This window comes from Girardinichthys multiradiatus, unplaced genomic scaffold (genome assembly GCF_021462225.1).
Source record: "Girardinichthys multiradiatus isolate DD_20200921_A unplaced genomic scaffold, DD_fGirMul_XY1 scaffold_37, whole genome shotgun sequence".
NCBI classification, from domain to species: domain Eukaryota; kingdom Metazoa; phylum Chordata; class Actinopteri; order Cyprinodontiformes; family Goodeidae; genus Girardinichthys; species Girardinichthys multiradiatus.
Window position 1 is genome coordinate 41696 of NW_025917690.1, and position 23382 is coordinate 65077.

The 23382-nt window shown below is 36.3% G+C and overlaps 1 protein-coding gene across 2 annotated transcripts; it reads left to right on the forward strand.

Annotated features, from left to right (window-relative positions):
• The first annotated feature begins 462 nt into the window (after nt 1–462).
• LOC124865186 (V-set domain-containing T-cell activation inhibitor 1-like) lies at nt 463–23165 on the forward strand. Of its 2 annotated transcripts, XM_047360151.1 has the most exons (7): nt 463–640; nt 1506–1817; nt 5843–6118; nt 13643–13924; nt 20144–20577; nt 22080–22178; nt 22793–23165. In XM_047360151.1, exons 1-5 carry the CDS (start codon nt 571–573, stop codon nt 20185–20187), a joined length of 984 nt encoding a protein of 327 aa, XP_047216107.1. In that variant the 5' UTR covers nt 463–570; the 3' UTR covers nt 20188–20577; nt 22080–22178; nt 22793–23165. The 2 variants fall into 2 exon arrangements, with proteins under 2 accessions (XP_047216107.1, XP_047216108.1); XM_047360152.1 differs by lacking the exons at nt 20144–20577; nt 22080–22178; nt 22793–23165 and adding an exon at nt 14623–14776.
• Nucleotides 23166–23382: the final 217 nt, after the last annotated feature.

The following is a 23382-nucleotide window of genomic DNA, read 5'->3' on the forward strand; positions in this document are numbered from 1 at the left end:
ATTTTTTTAGATACAGACGTTTGCAGTTTGACCCGCCAGCTTGTGCGGGTGGGTCAAATGTATACCATTCTTGAAATGAATATTAGGGCCAGAAATTAGCAAATCAGTCCAGGGGCCAAAAATAGCTACAGGGCCACACTATGGACACCCTTGTATTAGAGGATTATGGGAAAAAAAAATTGTGCCTCATTTCTAGTTTCTCCTTAAGAAAGTATTTTGATTAGGTCTAAAAGCTAGAAGTTGAGAATATATTCTGGTCAGATGTTTATAGCCACTCATTATAGTCATTTTGTGACTTTTGATCATTTATTTGGACTGTTCTTGTATTAGGATGGAAATATATTACAACACAGCTACAAATGCAGTGATTTTTAAAACAGGGTTTGTGCGCGGTTGTGGGTTTACTAACACACTGAGATGTGTATGGTCTGCGCAGGTGTTTATTGTTCTGAAACTGAGAGCGAGAGAGTCGGAGATGACTCAGTCAGTCTGAGAAGAGGAGTGGCTACAGAGCCTTTTATAGGAAGATCTGCCGGTTATTAAATTGTAAAGTAGCAGATTACAGCAGCTATGGAGCTTCTTGTACTGGTCTCCCTCTGCCTTCTGACGTTTACTGGAAAAACATTTGGTGATAAACTTGGTAAGGAAATTATTTTACCACTTTATTTAGTAGTACTTCCGCTACTATATTTTCGAAATATTATTAATAATATTGGATATTCTTCGCTAGAGCACGTTTTGAAAATTTAAATAAATCATCGGTTTGTAATGTAAAGTCTGCAGCTTGAAGAGTCACCAGGCTGCTTTTGTTGCAGGATGTCAGTCTTCACACCTGCGTTTAGCTGCTGTTCAGAATAATTTGAACACTTCTTCATTTACTGCTGAACTACCGCTTGGAAAGATCTGCGTCTATCTGCTTTCATGGTTGTATTCTTGTATCATGTTAGTGATGTAGAAATATCCTATTACTGAATTTGAATGTTGCATCATTTGTGGCGCATCAGATCTGAGGGGAGGATGTGTACTGTGTCTTTAAAACCCAGATCTGCTTCCGATAATCTACGTCTGAACTACGCTGGTTACTGCCTGCATTTCTGTGCCCAGAATAAAAGCTCTGAGATCCGTTCTTTGAACGAATCCATTTTTTTATTATTAAATTATAACTTAGCGGCTGCACGGTGGCGTAGTTAGTAGCACTGTTGCCTTGCAGTTCGATTCCCGTAGAGAGATTCTCAGTTAACTTTGGTTTATCAGACAAGCTGCTACATGAACCTGATAAGATAAATGCACCAGGTTTTTTTTGTTTTTTTGTTTGTTTCTTTGGGCAGTGAAAACACCCACCTTAACAAATTTTATAAAACTCACCAGACATGATTTTTAGAGAGTTTTCCCAACAATTAGGGGAAAAAAACTAATCACAAGTATAAAAAACAATATTGAATAAATGCCAAGGCCATTTGGAGAACGTGTGAACACTTTTATTGATGCATGCTTTTGTTTTTCAGATCAAACCCCGATTATCATCAAAGAAGACGAGAGTGTCATCCTACCTTGTTCTTTTAGCACATCACTCACAAATTATCGCTTTGACTGGAAAAAAGATGGCAAGGACGTATTTCTTTATGAAAATGGCAGAGTTAACCCTTCAAGTCCAGATGAGCAGTTCAATGGTCGGGTCTCTCATTTTCCAGATGAAGTAAAGTCTGGAAATGCCTCAATAACTATCAAACAAGTAAAGGTATCAGACAGTGGAACTTACACCTGCTTGAATCTAGATGGTAAGGAGGAGGAACGCCAGCAAATTAAGCTTACTGTTGGTAAGTATTTTTATAGAACACTTAAAGACTAATGAAAGAATAGGTTTTGTTTTCATTAATAAGAACATGTTTGTCTACAGATGGATTCAAATGACTCCAGAACTCAAGTCAAATTGCTTTTGCATGAAAGGAACATTCCAGTGTGGATTTATTCTTGTATTACTGACAAACTCCAGAATAAGTACTGCAAACCCAATTATATTTTATGAGACACCTTTTCTGCTGCATTTTTTCAATAATATTCAGAAAATGTAAAGCAGAAGGAATATTGGGAATTACAAGTAAATGATCCCAGCTCAAATCTAAACTCTGTGATGAAAATGACTTACAAGGAATTGATATCAAGGCCTAAAGCCCATGACACAAACAACGTCTGTAAAAGAAGAAATATCTAAAAGCATCGGTCATTTATTTTCCGTTAGAAATGTTTCAGGTATGCATTATATCCTTGGTATATTTATTTCTTCTTTTTGGCTTTCATGTCATTTAGCATTTCCAGCTGTGTTCCCTTTATTCATGTTTCATCAACTAAGTTTACACATATCTTACTATTTAGGCTTGCTGCCTGTTATCTATGGTAATGTAAGGCCCCATCGAGGATGATATTACCAGTCATGTTTGTAGAAGACTTGAAATATTCATAATATGTGATATGTGATTGTAGCTTCTTTGTTGCAGCGATGAAAACGGTGACAAGGAAAATCTTTTCAGATTTTACTTATCAATTTCAATGCATTTCATTTTTATATAGCGCCATTTTGTCTCAAAGTACTTTACAAAAAATAAACTCAATCCAATCATACAGACAGATTCCAAGTTAATTGGTCGTAGTTATCAAACAATGCAGTCAAGTTCAGTTTATTATTGGTTAAGAAGTTTTCTATCTAAGGAAATCTAGCAGATTCCATCGAGTCAGTGACATGCAGCATTCACTCCTCCTGAACAGTGGACTGTCGCTTGCATTGTGTTGACTTTGCAACAATCCCTCATACTGAGCATGCATGCAGTAACAGTGGAATGAAAAACTCCCCTTTAACAGAATGAAACCTCCAGCAGAACCAGGCTCAGTGTGGGCCGTCATCTGCTGCGACAGACTTGGGGTTTGAGAAGACAGAGAATACACACAAAAAAATACAGAAACACAGTAGCACTGATCCAGGACTACTTTCTAAGTTGAGGAAAAGTAAAAAGTTAATGGCAGTAGTAACTCCTTTAAGTTAATCTAGGAGAGAAAGACAGCTAAGCAGATAAACACTGTGCCAGTTTTAAAGTCTATAGGATGAAAGAGAGCACATACAGTTATTCACAGTGAAAGCTCAGCCATTAGCTATGTCTAGGAGAGACAGGGTTAAACACTGAAAGACAGATGTATCAACTACTGTATAGAAAGACAATATTAAGTAAGAAGTACCTCAGCGAATGACCCCTGCCAGGACGATGTCTTAGATAAACCTGTTGCAGCATAACTACAGAGATTGCTTAGGATAACCTAAGCCACTCTAACTATTAGCTTTATCAGAAAGGAAATGGTTAAACCTTAAAAATAGACAGGGTGTCTGCCTCAGGGACAAAAACTGGGAGCTGGTTCCAAAGAAGAGAAGCCTGAGGACTAAAAGATCTGCTTCCCATTTAACGATGAGGAACCCTGGAAACCTCCACTAAACCTGCAGTCTGAGAACGAAGTGCTCTGTTAGGAACATATGGAACAATCAGATCTCTTATGTATAAAGGAGCTTAATGAGCTTTATATGTGAGAAGGAGAATCTAAAATACTATTCTGGATTTAACAGGGAGCCAATGATGGGATGCTAAAACGGGGAAAAAAATATGATAATTGTTTTTAATTTTCATCAGAATGCTTGCTGCAGCGTTTTGGATCAGCTGAAGGCTTTTAACTGCATTTTGTGGACATTCTGATAGTAACGAAGTACAATAGTCCAGCCTTAAAGTAACAAATGCATGGATTAATTTTTCAGCATCACTCCTGGACAGGATATTTCTAATTTTGGCAATGTTCTAGTAGAGAAAGAATGAAATCCTAAAAATTTGTTTTATATGGGATTTATGGGATTGATTCTCTTTCATGTTACTCCTATGCTGGTGACTTTAACAACTATCTAACATCTCCTTTTCTCCCCTATAGATAACATCTTAACCTCTTAGAGCTGATCACAGCCATGTGCCTGTATGCAACTTTATGTCAGTCACCATTAACTTTTGTTGAAAAACTTGAACCTTTTTAAACCACAACATATATGTCTTGTTATTGTAAATTGAACTAGAGGGGCTTTCATGAAACACAACAGACTTACTTTTTACCGCAGCAAAAACAGCTTGGTAGAAGATGCAAATAAAACTGATGATTTTTAGATATTGACCTATTTCCCACATTTCCATTTTAAACACATTAAATCACCTCCAAACATAAAGATCAGATAAAATTCACAGAGTAGCTCTGTAGTTTTCTCTCCAATAATTGCACTAAATTTAAAATCAACGTGATGCTGTGGATTAAAAAATGATCATAAAGTGCAACACAGGGCATCTCCAGTAGATGGACTCAGAGTTCATCAACAATCACTTCATAATAGACAAAACATTTTGTTAAAATGTGTCTTAAGTATTTCAGGGAAACCATTAATGTTACTTCTAACCTAAATAAGTTTTCTAACATGTTATGTAAACTTATCGGGTTTTATAGTCTTTGAAGCGTTTGAATTAATACAGATAAACACGTGTTAACTGTTCATCAGCTCTAACATCATCGAGGTGTAAAATCTTGATTTATTTTGGCTATAAAGAGTCTATTTTATTGACAACAATCTCTGTATAATTTAGCTGAACTGATTTTCTACTGGATGAAGGTAGCGCTGAAGAAACCAGAAACGTCCCTAATTGAGAGATACTCGACCCTGATTGGCTGACTGAGCAAAAAGGTTGATGAAGTTGTAACAAAACATTAAACGGAGATGCTGATTGGTTAGTTTCGTACCTGGTTGTTTGCGATGTGAGAGAACCTGAACCTCATTGGTCAACTCTTTAAGCGAGACTTTTTATACTTTATTAGTTGAGAAGTTTGTGTCGGTTATTACGATCTAAACGAACTTTGGTTAATTTTATTTCAGGTTAATTGAATTACGCTTGGATTTAAAAGGGCAGAAGTTATTTTACTAGTTTAGTTTCTCAGTTGGAAAGAGTCACATTTTATTTACGTCTCTATTTTTACCACAACTTTATTAACTAAAGAGATAAATGTCGGCACACAGGTTCTTACTTTTTACTGATGTAAAATAAGATGGAAATCTTTTGATGCGCTTCACTAAGATACGTAATGCTGTTTTAAAAAAAAGTCCATCTATAGAAGCTTTCGATCGAGGTATAACACGCCTATGTCAACGTTTCCAAGAATATTTAAATCATACAGTATCAGTTTATTATTGTTTTCATGTCAATATTGGGTCGCATACAACCTCCGCGTTTTATAAGGTTAAAGGACAGATCAGGAGGAAAGAGAAATGGTGAGTAACGTTTCTGATGACCTCATCGACTTCAAAGTCTGTGTGGGTTTTAATTATTCTCAAACCAATAAACTAATCATCACATTTAGATTACAACACGTAGTGCGGGTGTCGTCTTTAAACTAAAATTATAAATTAGATACCTAAATAGTTTAAATATCATGTTTGAATACACCTTAAAATAACATTAGACATTTTAAGTCCGGTTCAACTGGAAGGTTTATGATGATGAGTTAAAAATATTTGTGCGCTAAGATCAAATAATCAAATATAATTACTGTGGTTAAGAAGAAAGTCTGATTTTTATAATCAGGTAATTTTCTACATAATCTGAGTTGTTCAGACGGCTTACAGATTACTTTTAGTGATGTTTCAGGTATTCTTGATCAAATGTTCAACTTTTTTCTTTCTCCTAAAACGATCTTGTGGAGCATAGCTGAGGTAGGAATGATGAACATGAAACATTCAAGGAATATTAAACTTATTAAATAATATTTCTGTTCACAGGTGCATTTGCAAAACCATTAGTCAGTAGTCATATAACTGCTGACTGGGCACTGCTGAGGTGTGAAGTTCTTGATGCTTCTCCTGAACCCACTGTAGTCTGGTATGACAGTGATGGAAACAACGTTTCTGATAGAAAACCAGAGGTCAGAGAAACAGGTGGGCGCTATAACATCATCCTGGAGACCAAAGTGACCAAGACAGACAACTATACCTGTGTAGCCACACAAAATGAACTTAATCATCAGTCTAATAAAACTACATCTGTAAATATCAAAGGTAAGTTCAACCAAGTTCTGTATTTATTTTTATTTTGTTAATTATTGTTTGATTTTCTAAATCCTCTATTATCTTGAGAGTCAAACTTCTACTTTATCTTTATGGGTACAAATCATTATTTAAACAGAATAAAGGAACAAAACTGTTAAGAGATCTTAAAGCATTTTAAAATAGAATAATTACATTTTAATGGAAGCCAGGTCAGTGCCAGACATTGATAGAAGTGTGATTCAAAAACAAACCAAACACATTTAGCAAATGTTACACTTGGACACAGTAACAGATTTAGAAAATGCTAGTTCATTTTCACACTCAGAATCATAAAAACACTACATTAGAATGTAAATATATTTTATTTAAAGAGCAACTTTCACAGATAGAAATCACAGAGTGCCTCACAAAGACAGAGCAGAGAAATGAAATCATGATTAAGAGTACAGAAAACAATCAATGATACAGATTAATGATTGATATCTTAAAACACTCAATGATACAGATTAATGATTGATATCTTAAAACAATCAATGATACAGATTAATGATTGATATCTTAAAACAATCAATAATACAGATTAATGATTGATATCTTAAAACAATCGATACAGATTAATGATTGACATCTTAAAACAATCAATGATACAGATTAATGATTGATATCTTAAAACAATCAATGATACAGATTAATGATTGATATCTTAAGAAAAGGGATGCTTGAATAACAACGTCTTCAGCAGCTTTTTAAATAGTCCAGACTCTCAAAACATCAGAACAAAGGAAGTTTGTTCCAATTTGAGAGTTGTCTGTAGTTTGAAATCTAACAACACATTTTTGGTTTTTTAAAACAGTAAAATGGTTCAGCAGTTTGCAACAGTTACATAATATAATGTTTTCTACTCCTGACAAGATACACAGTATTTAATCAACTCTGTAGGTTGCTGCTCAAAATAACAATTTCCTGCAGTTGACTTTGAAACTTGTGTACCAAATTATTGCCTAAAAAACAAAATAAATCAGATTTATTGCTCTGAAGCATATTAGTTTTATCTGACTTCACTGGATTTAGTCACAAAATCAGGATGTTTATATTGGGCAGATATTGACTTGATCATCTGCTGATTTGTGAACTGTACTGTGCATCTGGATTCAGCCCCAGGAGTCAATGTTCTGTGAAATCATGTTTTGCCACAATAAAATCTGTGGTTCTCCTGGTTAACGTCTCTTTTAGCTTTAAACATGTAGAGACAGAAATTTATTATGAATCTTCTTTGCTAAGTAGCTCAAGCTAATTTCAATTAGATGAGGAGCAATTTTAAACATCAATTTATATTTCTTGCCACAAATTCTCAATTGGATTTAGTTCTGGACTTTGGACCATATTAATATATGATTATAATTTGATCTAAACTATCACATGAATGTACTGTTTGTTAAGGATCGTTATACTGTTGGAAGACAAACCTTCACCTAAGTCTCAACTATTTGTAGCCTCGACTAGGTTTTCTTTCAGCATTGCCCAGAATTTAACTCCATCTTCCCATCAGTTCTGACCTGATTCCCTTCCCTGGATTCTTGGTGCTGCTTTGCCACTTGAATTTTCAGTTCAGTCGTACATATTTTCAGTTGGATTTAGTTCTGAAAACTAGATAGACCACTTATTTCGGTACTTCTTCATTGCCTTATTGGCATGTTTTGAGTATTTGTTGTTCTTGAAAACTCCTCCTGATCTTCAGCCCCTCAGTGCGATGGATTCAGAACTTAAAAAACCCCAACAATGTCCTCGGTGTTGCCGTTTTAATGGTCAACTAATCCATCAATGATCTCCATCATCACTTTCTGTGGGTGAAACTGACACATTAGTCAGTTTGTCCTTTTTTTACCACTCTTCTTTATTTAACACCTTCACAAATGAAAACCCATACAATATGAATTTGAAAGTTAACTGACTTAATTTATTTTTAACAATATATATTTATTTTCAACTGCTAAAAAGTCAAAGATCCAAATGTTTAAAAACAAAATCTTTCAACATTCAAGCTTTTAACAATCCTTAATGTTTACAAGGATTTTAAATTACAGTGTATAAAGGTGAGCATATGAACATGAACAGGAGTCATGCTTGATCTCTTTTTTGAATCAATGTTCGCAACATCAGCACCAAGGAATAAAGATGAATGGATTATTAATCTCCTGATATACTCTCCAGCTTTCCAGTGAGACAGAAACTTGGTATCACCCAACCTGTTTTCTCTACAGGCACGTTGTGAGACCTTGGCCTCTGGGGCCAAAGCCCAGATGTTTTCTGAATAACCCCAAATGTCACGATAAAGTATATTTAGAAGAACATGTCTGTTAAAATATGTATCAAGCACCAAAATAACATTGGACTACATTTTTCTCTAAAACAATCAGATTTCTTTCTATTGTATTCCATATAATCACTGCATGCTCCACCTAACCAGACAATGAGTCGAAAGAAAAGAAGAAAAAAAATTGTTAGTTGCCCGCATGGCACCACAACTTATCAACTACTCGCACAGGGAGGAGCGGACTGGCAGTCTGGAGAAGTCCAGAAGGGCAGTTCTGTCCAGGACCATCAGTCTGCCTCGTTCATTACCTGAAAGTTACACTGGGCACCTGGATCAGGTCTACAATAGGGGAGATGGCTTATTTCAGACCAGCCTGGTGCGTGTGTGCTCACAGGAACAGGTGGAAGCAGAGCGTCATACCCCAAACTGAATGCTGGTTTAGAATTATAAGCTACACCTAATCACTTATTCACCCAGTAAGACATGAGGTGGATGTTCACTAATGAGCATCATCATAAAGATGAACAGAGAGTAGACGGGTCTCACCTGAGCAACAGGTAAAGTTAAATACCCTGGCCGTGATAGAAAACAGTAGGAACCATCTCTGTGAGCTTTTTCATAATGATGTGAACATACCTGGTCCTTTTGTTCAGTCAAAATCACAGAATTTAATCCTGACATTACATCTCACTGCTGCAGCCAGTCCTATTGTCCAGTTCTACACGTAGACAGAAAACAGTGTTGCTCAAAAAAACCAGGAAAATATCTACTGGTGCCATTAAGACGTAGTATAAAGTACAAAAATAAGCCTCCATCTCTTTGATATCTTCTGATCCTAAACATACAGCCCTGGGTTGTTTACAGGTGCAGAATTAATAAGAAATAACTAATAGCAATTAATCACAGGTGTACCATTAATTAGTTAACTGTAATGTTATATAAACTAAACTTATTAAAAAACTTATACAGCTTTACTCAAGGTCATACATACTTATAATTTTATGTATACATTTATTAAGAATGTAAGATTAGTACTGATAACAGGACATTTCTGGTGTAAGGCTCTATGATATATTTTAAACCCTTTTTTCTGTACACAAAGTGTTTAACTGTAAAGACTGAACTAATGGCTCCAATGCCAAATAAACATTTCTTCATAACTGTAATGAAGGCTGGAAAGAAGGCAGTAAAACAGAACAGGTTTATGAAAGAAGGAACTATTTTAATCAAATGTTTGAAACACTCATCATACTTAAAATATATAAATATATTTTTAGGATTTTACCATTTAACAAAAGAATTTCAATTTATATCAGTTTCCTTTTTTGAAATGTAAGAAATTACGACCAAAGAGCCTCAGGAGTGAAACACTTTGATGAGAGTGTAACATTTATTGACATAAGTGAGAAAAGAAGCAAAGTTTTAGCCCACATTAAACATAGTTTCTCAGAGTTTAAAAAAAACTTTTGTCGGATGAATCAATTGTAAACAATTTCTCTCTATCCTTCACATCACTTACTGACAAAAATATAAAAGTAAAATTATTGTAAACCTTTTTTGTTTGATTATAATAATAATATTTTCATTAAATGAAAACCCAATCAAGGAAGAGAGCTGATACAACATGTCCTATCTTAGTTTAAATCTAAATTACATATAAATTGAGCTGCTTTCTTATGAAATTAAAATATTGAGGTTCTGAGTTGAAGCCCCCAATGTTTTAAGACCTTAAAATGCACCTGTGGTACCTCAACTTTATAATTTAATTTATTCTGTGATGGAGATATTAAGTGGAATTATTCTTATGTGGAATTTATTTTCCTCATTAAAATGAACTGAAATATAATTAATCCGTTCCAGACCCCCGAGACAGTGATGCAGCACTCATGAATATGAAGGTGCTCTAAAAATATAAAATATTTGGTCATGTGATAGAAAAATTATAAAAATAAAGTCTTTCATCAATTGTCAAACTGACATGGAACAGAAAAGGTGCAGAGTAAATGCAAAGAAAACAGGAAATAGGTAGAGAGCTCCCCTCCGCCATTACTGCTTCCAGACAAAATGAATCATGGGATAGAGTGGGTCATTTCTCACCAGACAGTTAAGGTTATACTGCCCTCTGGTGTTCCGTTAGTGAACTGCATGTAATTTATGGCGCTTACCGCTGAGACTGAAATATTCAGACCCTCAGTATCTCTTATTTCTCCCTGCATGATTTAAATTATGATGCAGCAGGAACAGGAAGAAAATGAAACTGTCTACGAACACCCAGATAGAACTACTATGCATAGAATGTGCTTCACTGACGATCCAATGATCTCTGCTTTGGGAGATTGTCAGCATATTACTAATCGTTTGCAATTTAATACTGTCATAAATTCAGTAATCCAGACCATACATGTTGGTTTATCAGGCTGTATGATGGGCCACCTGTTAGCTATTTGGGGAAACCAGTTAATTATTTTTACAAGATGGAGAAGAGATTATAGCCAGCAGCACAAACATGATTTGTATTATTTTATGGTTGTACTGAAACATTTTTGGACTCTCACTGCAAATTGGTCTTCTACATCAATATATTGTTATTTCCAAATGAGTATTTTTTTCTTGTTTACTTGTAATTTCCCACATTTTGTTTTGTTTTAAGGCAACCTCATTAGAAAGTAAATCTCATTGGATCCTATTATTTTTTTACTTGTTCTTCCAGTTTGTATTAAAGGGAACATATCATGCAAAATCCAGTTTGTTAGCCTTTAAATACATTTTGTTGTGTACTTGGAGTCTGTGGGGTCTGTTTAATGATATGATCCTTCTAAAACAAATGCTGTTTTAGAAACCGTATTGTTAATTTGAAACTGTATCATCATAATTAATTAGATCGTTCAATATAGAAAAAAATGATGTACTTTTCTTTTTTCAATTTCGCTCAGCTTTAAGTCCAACGAGTTAGAAGTTTCCAAGCTAAAAAACAATTAATTGTTTTAGAAAGTGAATGTATTTACCCCAAATCAGGTCCATTGTTTGAAGCCATTGTTAGTTATTTTTGGAGCCTCTTGGCACCATAATGATGTTATAGTTTATAACTATTGATTAATTTTGAGTGTGAACAATTTGAGCCTCTGTTTGCTGTCAGCTACTAGTGTTAATTTCCCTCATCTGCTCCATTTATATAAAACATGTCAATCATTAGAATCCGTGAAACCTAAAACGTGTTAACAAGTAAAATACTAAAAACATAATTATGTTCTATAATTTAGGTTGGAAAGTAGCAGATCCAATGAAGCGGCTGATGTGATCCAGGTTTCTGGTCCAAGTAAACATAAAAGTCTGTGTCAGCGAATTTCATTAAAAGTTTGTTACAGTTACACCATTTGATTTTGTTTAAAGTGACTCTAAATTAATTATAAAGTGACTCTGACACATTATTTGTTTAGGGTTTTATTTCTAAAAACAGTGCTTTTATTTTTTGTAGCTTGAACTCAGGAGATGGGATCAGCACAGTTCATTTAAAATTTGTTCTAGTTCCACATTTTCACATAACTTTCAAAGCATCACCACTTTGAAACAATCTGTGGATAACGCTGTATTAGTCAAATTTCCCTTATGTTAAACACGTTGTGGACTGATGTTGCTGTGAGCAGAGATCTGTGCCCAGATGGCAGCAGCACTTCTGCAAGAAGCAGCATCATCTACATAAATAGTCCTGCATTGGACCAGCCAGTGGAGATACACACTAGAAATGACCTCGGTGGAAAGAGAGCTGTTCCGAGAAGAGGACCAATTTTTTAGTGGAGGAGGGCCACCTTCTGGCAGCATCTTCACTAAAAAATATTCAGACTTGTCAGTGTATCAAACACCCAGATTTCTCAGGTCTTCTGGCTCAAATCTACTCTGCATACCCAGAACCAGAACCAAACATAGAGAAGCAGCTTTTAGTTCTTATGCTCCACTAAACTGGAATAAACTCCCAGAAAACTGTAAAAGTGCCGAAACTCTAAGTTGCTTCAAATCAAGTTAAAAAACTTATGTTTAGAGTGGCCTTTGACTGTGTTATCTAAATATTATTAGTTAAGTTTTTGTTGAATGGGTGCAAAAACTTGTTATCACTCATGTAAAAACTTTGTGTTGCAAGGCTATGCCTTCCTCCCTGTGTGTGTGAGATCATTGTTATCTTTGTGAGAACCAGCCTCCTTTCCGTCTCACACACACACACCCTGTCTGAACTGTCTGTTGAACTGTGCATATAAATAAAGAGATAGGGTGTCAAAAACTTTGTAGTTTCACTGCAAAGTGGGCTACCCTTGCTGCAAGTAACTCTGACTGTATCGTTCTTACCTCTGAGTTGACTAAATAATACCTAACACATAACAAAAACTTTTTTTAAAAGATTTAAACTGTTGTACTCTGCACAGAAGAAAGTGAGACTCTGATTCTGAGAAAACATCTTGATGAACAAAACAAATTAATGGAAATAAAATGGACACAGTATATCTTAATGTTGTCTGAAAAAAATACCAGTCATTGAAGTAAGATGGTCCAGGAGGTCTCTTAGCTTGATCCAACAAATGTAACATCACTACAAAGTCCAGGTTGTCCTCTTTAAAGTGCATCAAGATAAGCCAGACTTTAAAAGCTGTACCTCACTGATAGGTGTCAGACTAATATCCTAACACTTAAACATGCTCTTTACATTGACAGTTACTTTATTAAATTATTTAGTTCAAATAGACTAATGCTTTTCAGGTTTTAACCTTTTGTCACGTTTTAAATACAGTAATTTGGAAATTATGATGAGAATCAGGCTGAAATTAACATGGTTTCTCTGTTTGAGACGATCATGTCTCTTCGTTATATTTAAAATAAGTTAGTATTTAAAAGTGAGAGTTCAAGAAGTAAATCAGACATGCTGATAAATGAAATCTCAGGTATGTTGTTTATTCCTCACAAATCTCATCATCGATCATTTAGGTGTATTTAACATGATGTTGATCATTATTTTCCAAAACAGTAAAATCTGAGTTGTTTTTAAACTTTCTTTTCTCTCTCACATTAATATTTGTGGACACAAACTCATCATGAAGGTCTGGAGGGTTTTTATAAATTCAACTCAACATCCCAGTCTCCATATTTATATTAGTTATATTTTATGCAGTATTACCTCCCACTGCTGGAGGAACATGTGAAGAGGAGAAATAATTGATACTTTATGTTTACAGGTACATGTCCAAAGCCAACTATCAGGATTATTGAGAAACTCAATAATGGGACACTGGTGGAGTGCAAAGTTCGTGGTGTTTTTCCAGCACTTAAAATGGAGTTCCAGAATCGTGCTAATTTCACTGTTTCTGCTGGAGCTCCTCAACCATCTCCGAATGGAATAAATGAGTATATCCTTCGCCATTATGTGACCAAGGAAGACCACTACCACTGTGTTGTGACGCAAGATAACATCTGCCATCAAATTTCCTCAGAAGAGAACTTGGTGCACGTCACTTCTGGTGAGTTTTTCTCTCTGGTTTTATTTATTTTTTTCAAAAAAACAGAAAAATATTTAAAAAACACTGCAAAGCTTGTAGTCAGAGAACTGATGCTTTTCACTTCAATTTGTCTGTCAACATTCTCCAGGTTGCCAACAGTTCAAAACACAGGCCAGGAGACACACATATTGTAAACATCAGTTGAGTTCAAAATAATAACAGTCAAATGAGACTAACCAGATCAGTCACTGTTTTTGGTAGAGATCATATTAGCACATGGCAAATATTGGCTGGTAGATGTAGTAAAGTCATAGAAAACCAACATTTATTACATGCATGCTCCTGGGTCTGTGTAAATCAGTAATTGATTGAAAGAGACGTGTTCAAAGTATTAGCAGTGTGGAGTTCAATTACTCAGATCATTCATTCTGTGAAGAAACAGGTGTCAATCAGCTGGCCCTTATTTAGGGATGAAGCCATGTTGTACATGTTTCTCTCTGAAAACCTGACAAAAATGTGTTGTTCCAGGCATAGTTCAGAAGAGCAGCGTACCTTGATTAAGACGTTGATTATAATCATGCTTGAATCACCATGCGTCATGCTCCACTGAAAACTTGTAGGTTGACCTCAAAGATTATGTTTCTGAGGCAAAACCAAGAAATGCAGAATTAATTCTGGAAAGTTGTCAAATCATCCTAAACTGAAATATCTGTTCACAGGTGCCAGTAGTTGGTAGACTCCGTGCAACACAGACGTTCTCAGAAACAGTGGTTATACAACTAAATATTAGCTTGAATGATAAATCCTGAAGAAGCTTCTGTTTATATAGTAAATATTTGAGTTTGTAAAGAAAAATGCAGACATTGCTACTTTGTTGAACAGTGTTAATATTTCTTAATTTTCTGTAATGTAATTAAAAGATTGATACATTTTTCTTCATGGTTTTATTTAGAATATAATGTACAGTGTTCCCAATGTATGGAAATAAAACCTATTCCAAAGAAAATAGGTTTTGAGCTTAACACATTTTTAAACAGACTGCTATTATTTTGAACACAATTGTACATGTATATTTATATATATTTATATATGTGTATATATACATTTAATATGTCTCATGGTCTGATGTAATATTCTAATCTTAGCTGTAAGTGGAAAATCATCATAATTAACAGAAAGAGAAAATCAGTGTGTATGTAATTTATATATATTTGGGGTTTTTACTTAGTAGATTAAGTTCTAAGTAATATTTATTTTAACTTGTTCTTTCAGTTTGTATTGAAAGAAATCCCGTCTTAGAAACCAAATTGTGAATTTGAAACTGTATCCTGATAATTGTTTAAATTGTTCAGAAAAATTATTTTGGTAATTTCATTGTCAATATCTCCCAGCTCTAAGTCCAAGGAAAGCAAGTTAATCCAGTTCTGACCCATTATTATTTGCATTTTGTTGCCTCTAGGTGCCATAATAATAAAGAAAAACATTATGGTTTGTAACTATTAATACATGTTTAGTGTGAACAATTTGATCCCCCGTAAAACAGATCCCCTAGTCGTGGGAACTTTCAAATTTTATTGAAACAAAAAGTAAACATGGTCAATGATGTACTTTATAAAATATGTGACTAAAGATGATGTATTCTCCTCTGAGCTTTCACATTCCTGTGCCACTGTTTCACCCTCGTCCTTCTCATCCCCTGGAAGTTTTAAGTGAACTTTGTGATCAATTCTAAGTAAAATATTTTCTCCCTAATATCTCTAGAAACACAGCAGCTTTTTCAAGTTCAAAACCACCTGAAAGAAATATAGATATTAAGTGACAAATATCTGCCTAATTAGAAACATAGAGTCTAGATGTTCCTCTAAACTGGCATAACAAAAACAGTTTTTCAATTACCGTATTTTCCGCACTATAAGGCGCACTTAAAAACCTTTAATTTTTTCAAAAAATGACAGTGCGCCTTGTAATCCGGAGCGCCTTATATATGGATCAATTGGTTAATTGGTTGATCCATACTGGTTGTACACGGCGCTCTGTCAAAATGTTTCAGTACGACTGGTAAACTACAAAGCCGCACAGCTTGCAGCATTACGGCTACGGCGTAGTCAGGGGCGTCGCCGAAGTAATAGCGGTAAACACCTGTACTGTGCTTACTCCTAGTCCAACACCACTTGTGTGTGTATAACGTTTGAATGTACTGTTGCAGGAATTGCCTGAACTATATGTGATTAGAAGCTCAGTGTGTGGGGTGTATGTTTCGTGTGTGTGTGTATGGAAGATGTTGACATTACTCCTCCGGACAGAGGTGGCGCTGTGTGCTGCCGTAGCTGAGAATCAAGAGTGAAGGAGTGACGTTGGTATTATTGTGTGTGTGGGGTGGGTAGAGACGGCGACTGGAGCAGCGGTGTATGAGTCTGTAAGCCCTGTGTTTTTACGTGCTGCAAAGTCATTAAAAAGAACCCCGAATCTCGTCAACAACTCAGTGTTTTGATGCTGTTTCTTCATGCTCAACTCAGCAACGTATGAGTGAGGGAGTTAACCCTGAAGAAACTAGTAACTTCGGCCCTGGAGAAAACGTTTGACTGCAGTAGCTTCTATTCTATACGCCTTATAATCCGGTGCGCCTTATAGTGCGGAAAATACGGTAGTTGAAATTGCTGCACTGTGTACTGATGAATTAAGACGGATTCTGAGAAAACATTTCTTTTGGCAAAACAAACCTTTTTATTAGGGAAAAAAGTTAATTTCTACATTTTGTTTAATGGACCTTCTTGATGGAAGTTTCTTGGTCCTGCCTCCACAAATGTAACATCACTAGAAGGTCCAGGTTGTCCTCTTTAAAGTGCATAAAGATAAATCCAAATTTAATAAACTGTACCCCACTGATAGGTGTCAGACTAACATCCCGCACACAGGACAAACGATTTGTAAATTTATCTCCAGAAGCATCTGTTAAACTCTAGAAATATCTGCCTCAACACAGTTACTTTATTAAATAATTCAGGTCAAATAGAGACTGATTCTTTTCTAGTTTTGACCTTTTATCAAATGTTTCAAAGTAAACTGGATGTGATACAAAAGTCAGGCTGGAATTCAGAGTTTCTCTGTTATTTTGTGGACAATATTTACTTCAAGTTTTATTTTCTGTTGCATACTGTTGCATCTGAGTACACAGAGGCTGTGACTTCCTACATCAGCTTCTGTGAGGACTGCTGTGTACCATCATGCACCAGGGTGAGTTACAACAACGACAAACCCTGGTTCACAGCTAAACTCAGAAGGTTAAGACTGGATAAGGAAGAGGCCTTCAGGAGTGGGGACAAAGACATATACAGAGAGGCTAAGTACAAGTTTGGCAAGGCAGTGAAAGAGGCCAAACGACTGTACTCTGAGAAGCTCCAAAACCAGTTCTCAGTCAACGACTCTGCGTCTGTCTGGAAAGGGCTCAAGCAAATCACCAACTACAAGCCGAAAGCCCCCCACTCCATCAACGACCGACGCCTCGCCAACGACCTGAACGAGTTCTACTGCCGCTTTGAAAGACAAAGGGACAGTCCTGCAACCATCCCCCACGACGCCCCCCAACAGCTGCAGCCACAATCCACCACCCCCACCTCCCCAACCTCAAGAGGGGCCTTGGCACCTCCAACCCCCACCGTGAAGTTCCCCCCACCAGCCCCCTACCCACGCCGAGGACGGCTCTGTCCATCCAGGAGAGGGACGTAAACAAACTCTTCAGGAGACAGAACCCCCGGAAAGCTGCTGGTCCGGATTCTGTCTCACCAGCCAGCCTGAAGCACTGCACTGATCAGCTGTCTCCAGTCTTCACAGACATTTTTAACACCTCACTAGAGACATGTCATGTGCCAGCCTGCTTCAAGTCCTCCACCATCGTCCCTGTTCCCAAGAAGCCAAGGACCACAGGGCTTAATGACTTCAGACCCGTCGCCCTGACCTCTGTGGTGATGAAGTCCTTTGAGCGCCTTGTGCTCTCACACCTAAAAAACATCACCGACCCCCTCCTGGACCCCTTGCAGTTTGCCTACAGAGCCAACAGGTCTGTAGATGATGCAGTCAACCTAGCCCTTCACTTCATCCTCCGGCACCTGGACTCCACAGGAACCTATGCCAGGATCCTGTTTGTGGATTTCAGCTCTGCCTTCAACACCATCGTCCCAGTTCTGCTACAGGAGAAGCTCTCCCAGCTGAGTGTGCCCGACTCCACCTGCAGGTGGATCACTGACTTCCTGTCTGACAGGAAGCAGCGCGTGAGGCTGGGGAAGCACGTCTCTGACTCCCTGACCATCAGCACCGGTTCCCCCCAAGGCTGTGTTCTCTCTCCTCTGCTCTTCTCCCTGTACACCAACAGCTGCACCTCCAGTCACCAGTCTGTCAAGCTTCTGAAGTTTGCAGACGAAACCACCCTGATCGGACTCATCTCTGATGGTGATGACTCCGCGTACAGATGGGAGGTGGACCATTTGTTGGACTGGTGCAGCCAGAACAACCTTGAGCTCAACGCTCTAAAGACAGTGGAGATGGTTGTGGACTTCAGGCAGAACCCAACCCCACCTGCCCCCATCACCCTCTGTGACTCCACAATTGACACTGTGGAATCTTTCCGCTTCCTGGGAACCATCATCTCCCAGGATCTCAAGTGGGAGCCAAACATCAGCTCCCTCATCAAGAAAGCCCAGCAGAGGATGTTCTTCCTGCGGCAGCTGAAGAAATTCAACCTGCCAAAGACTATGATGGTGCACTTCTACACGGCCATCATTGAGTCCATCCTCACCTCCTCCATCACCATCTGGTACGCCGCTGCTACAGCCAAGGATAAGGGCAGGCTGCAGCGTGTCATTCGGTCTGCTGAGAAGGTGATTGGCTGCAGTCTACTGTCGCTCCAGGAACTGTACACCTCCAGGACCCTGAAGCGGGCAGGGAAGATTCTGGCTGATCCCTCCCACCCCGGTCACAGACTCTTTGAGACTGTCCCCTCTGGCAGGAGGCTGCGGTCCATCCGGACCAAAACCTCACGCCACAAGAACAGTTTTTTCCATCTGCCACCAGCCTTGTTAACAAAGCCCAGAAACCACCCTGACACTCTCCCTTTCCCCCACACCCCCCCCCCCCCCTTTTTTGCTGACAGGACACCTGTAACCTGTAACTCTATGCGTTACATTAACGTTCAGCATGGACTCCTGCTTTACTTGCACAATGATCACCTGCACTGTTGTATTGCTCTTGCATCTTATACTGCTCTATATTTATTCTCACTCACTTAAAACTGTGCACATATATTTATATTATATTGTAGATATGTTTATACTGTTTAATTTGTATTGTATTGCACCAACTATGCCAAAACAAATTCCTTGTATGTCCAAAAACGTACTTGGCAATAAAGCTTTTCTGATTCTGATTCTGATAAACAGATCTTAGATATATCAGAAAGTGGAACACAAAGTATCTCTGCAAACGTCAACATAATTAACTTCAAAATTCACATTTCATGATAATTTTCTTAGAAAATGGTCTTTTATTTTACTTATAACTATTAGTTACACTCAAACGCTAAAGATTTGTTCTTTATCAACATTAAAAATTGTAATTTGACAGATTAGATCATTATTTTCTGCTATGTTTATGTCTCCTCAAATTAGTGAGATCAAATATTTTAGGTTAAAAGAGAAAATAAGGCACCAAGTTTGAAGTATTTTAAGTCAAAGTTTTATCTGATCCAAGTAAGATGCTGATTAGTCTGACTGGTTTCTGGACATTTAATGACTTCAGAGGTTTTGATTTGGTTACTGATTAAATATGTTTTCAATATTTTGTATATTTACTGATATTGTTTGTAGGTTTGTGTAAATCTTTTTCAACTTAACAAGGAAACTAACAGCTATTTTTACTGTAAATCATTATTGTAATTCTCACATTTGAAGAAGTTTAAAACATTTGTCTGAGTTTAATGTTTTAAAACAAGCTTAAACCATTTAAAAAAGGCAACAGATGTTGGGACACAAGTTGATCGATTTATTTTCTGGTTTAAGATAAACCACAAATAATAATAATAATATTAACAGGTTGTAAATAATTTACCAAATATTGTGCTTCTAGTAAAACAAAATAAATCTAAGCTTTTGACAAAGATGTAAATAGTTTTTTTTTTTTGGCTGATATTTTCCACTGTAATGAAAACATACAGTAAATGTATTTAATAATATTTCTGTGTTTTTATAGAGTTGAAGGACACAACAGGAGATAAACAAACAGGAGAGTCCTGATCTTATATTTCTTTAAATAGTTCTGGATATCAATAGAGAAGATATTTAAGTATTGGCCTATATATCTAGTAAAGATCTATTAAAACCTGCATGCCGGTACAATTCCACATTTACTAGAAAAACAGACAGATTTGTTTGCATTTGTTTCATATTTCATACAATCAGTGTCTGTTTAACAAAACTGACTATTTGTCCCAAAGACACAGCAGCAGCTAAGATGCACCCACATGCAGCCGGTGGTTCTTCTATTGTGTCTTAGCTCAGTAATCAGGAAGTTATCTAAAGGTTCTTCTCAGTCAGATAAGTGTGGCTGAAACTGGTGGAGGAAGAAGAGTTTCCTCCTGTTGCTGCTGGAACAGGAGAGCTGAGCTGCTTCCTCCACAGAATCAGGTTGGAGGGATTTTCTCCAGCTTGTCTCATTAAGGGAATCTGAGTCGTTTTTGTTTCAGTTATGAAAACATTTCTTCTGTTAGAGCAGATGAGTAAAAAATAAAGAGCTGATTATAAAAAACAGTTAAGATAAAATTGCAAAAATGTTACAAAGGAGAAATTGTGTAAATTATTAAACACCCTAATTTATTAAATTTATTTCCTTTCTTCCAACGATTCAGACTTTATTAAATTGTAAAAAGTGAAGCTCTTGCAAAGGGTTTTTTTTGGACATTGATTGTTTTTAACATATTTTCTGTCCATTCCATGAATCTAACCATGACAGCATATTTATCTGTGTGCTTTAAAGATAAACCAAGCAGACAAGTGGAGGACAGAAGAGGAGTCAGGCCTAACAAATAGAAATGAGGACAAATTCAGCAAAAACCAGAGACTGTTACTGAGAGAAGCATCATTCTTTAGCTGATCATCTACTTTGGTTGAATAAGAGAAAATAGACTTTTACCTTAAAAGATCACAACGAAGCCAGAATCCTTGATGGAATAAATGAAAACATCAGTAGAAGTGTTTGAAAACCTTTGGTTCAGCAGTGGAAGATCAGCTGAAAGGGCAACAGTCATCAGTCATAGAAAAATATTGTTTTTGCAGCTTTTGGTTAAATCTCAAACTAAATAAAATTATTGAATAACATATTTTTTTTTAAATCTACATATTTGACCAAGGCTAAAATATAATACAATATGATTATATTTTAAATGTATCATTTTTCTAATTGATGGAAGGAGGAAGATGGTGGTCAAGGAGTGGGACAATTAGATCTTGGTCTTAAAGGACATTTAGGTTGATGAGGAGAGGATCAGACTCTGTGGTGATACTTTCTCTCAGTTTAGAAACAACCTTTTGTCAGACAGTATGAGCAGAAACTCAAATATTGTTCAAAATGTCAAAAAATTACCTTTTATTAAATTTCACAAATGACTTTTTCATCTTCTCCAAACTCTGTTGTTTTTAGTCATTTTAGTTCAGCTCCAACCAAATAAAATGTTTCCTCCTTTTTATTCATTACTATTCACTGACAGCTGTTCTAAATGGCTGAAACTATTGTTTTGAGATTATAATGTGGGTCATAGATGGCAAACATTGGTGATATACAAGAAAAACAGCTACAACTACACCTGCCAGCAGTTTACACCAGATCCATGAGTCCTGAACCAAAAGGTGGAAACTATGAGAAACAAACAGATTCACACACAGTTTGGTTGTGTTAAGAAAGGCATGAAGTGTCCCATAAATTAAACTTTATATGGGAAAACTGTTACTATTAATCCCTGGTTTTTACAAGCAGAAATTATGTAAATGAAGATCGTTTCTCACAAGAGTCTAAAAAAATGGTGTATTTTGAACTTAGTCATGAAATTGTGCTATTCTTGGGGGTTGGGCTGGAGGTTGCTATACTGATACATTGTGAGAGTAATATAATCCTCTTCTAATCCATATTTCAGGTAATGGTCTTCTCATTGGATGTATCATTGTCATTGGAGTTCTCGCAGCTGCTGTGGCCTTTCTGCTTTACAAGCAGCGCTGCAACAGAAACTCTTCAGGTAAGCTTCAGTGTTTCAGGTTTCATAGATATTTATAATTAGCTGTCAGTAAGTCTAAAGAAAATAAATTAGCATTTGTTTTCTGCACCTCAGTGATGTGACATAATAAGCAAATCTGATCTGCTTCTTAAAAACAAAGTTTGGTTTTCAGGTCAGTCCTTTTTCTGATAAATAAGGGATCCTTTATCCTGTAACGCTTCTTGTTACTATTTAGATTAGTAAAATCAAATCTGATCTGTGATTCAAAACCTCTTTCTTTCATTTCAACCTTGAGTTTTATTAAGTTTATCAGTTAAGCTTTTAAAAAATGGGTTCATTTTAGTTTTATGTCATTTTAATTACTAAATGTGTTGTTTTACTGTTGAACAAATCATTCTTAAATAGAAATATTTAGTTTTATACCTTCAACTGAAATCCTGTGTCTGAACTCAATGACCAGCAGGTTTTAAATCTGTGTTTAACTTCTTCAGCACAGGTTTGCAGCTGGATGATGCTGTTTACGATTTTAACTATTCAACAAAATGAAATATTGCTTCTCTAAACTTAACAGAAAATTTGTATTTCAGTTTAACAAATAATTTGACTTTAAGTGAAATATGCTCTACTGTTTGCAGGTAAGGAAGATGACAAGACTAATGGTGCTAACCATCCCTTAACGAAGCACCTGATAAGGATGAATTGATATGATGACGTTTCTCAATAAGAATAATTGATGTTCATTTTACATCAGTCAGTGTTTCTACACAAAGATAAATTATCTCCAAAGTGTTTCAGGACATTTTTAAAAGTCTGCCAGTTAGAAATATTACATCAAGATTTTATTGCTGTTTTTATTAAAGATTCAGGTTTAATAACCAAATCAAGCTAAGAAAACAATGTCAGGTATGTGGTTGTTTATCACAAGTTTCTCCATGAATTTATTTGATCTATTGAAGAACTTATTGGAAAGTTTACTATTCAAGTAGTAAAATTTAATCTGTGATTCAAGCCCTCATTTTCTCTCTGAAACACATTAGCTACTCTTTGTTGACACAAATTAATCATCAGAGGCAGAGCAGCTTGTTGGGTTTTATTGAATAAAACTCAGTATCTAAGATTTAGTCAAATAAATATTCACTGTTTCAGCAGTTAGTTTCTCCACTGCTGCAAGACTTTAATGTTCAGAATGTTTTCACCCTAAATTCAGTAGTGACTGTTTTGACCA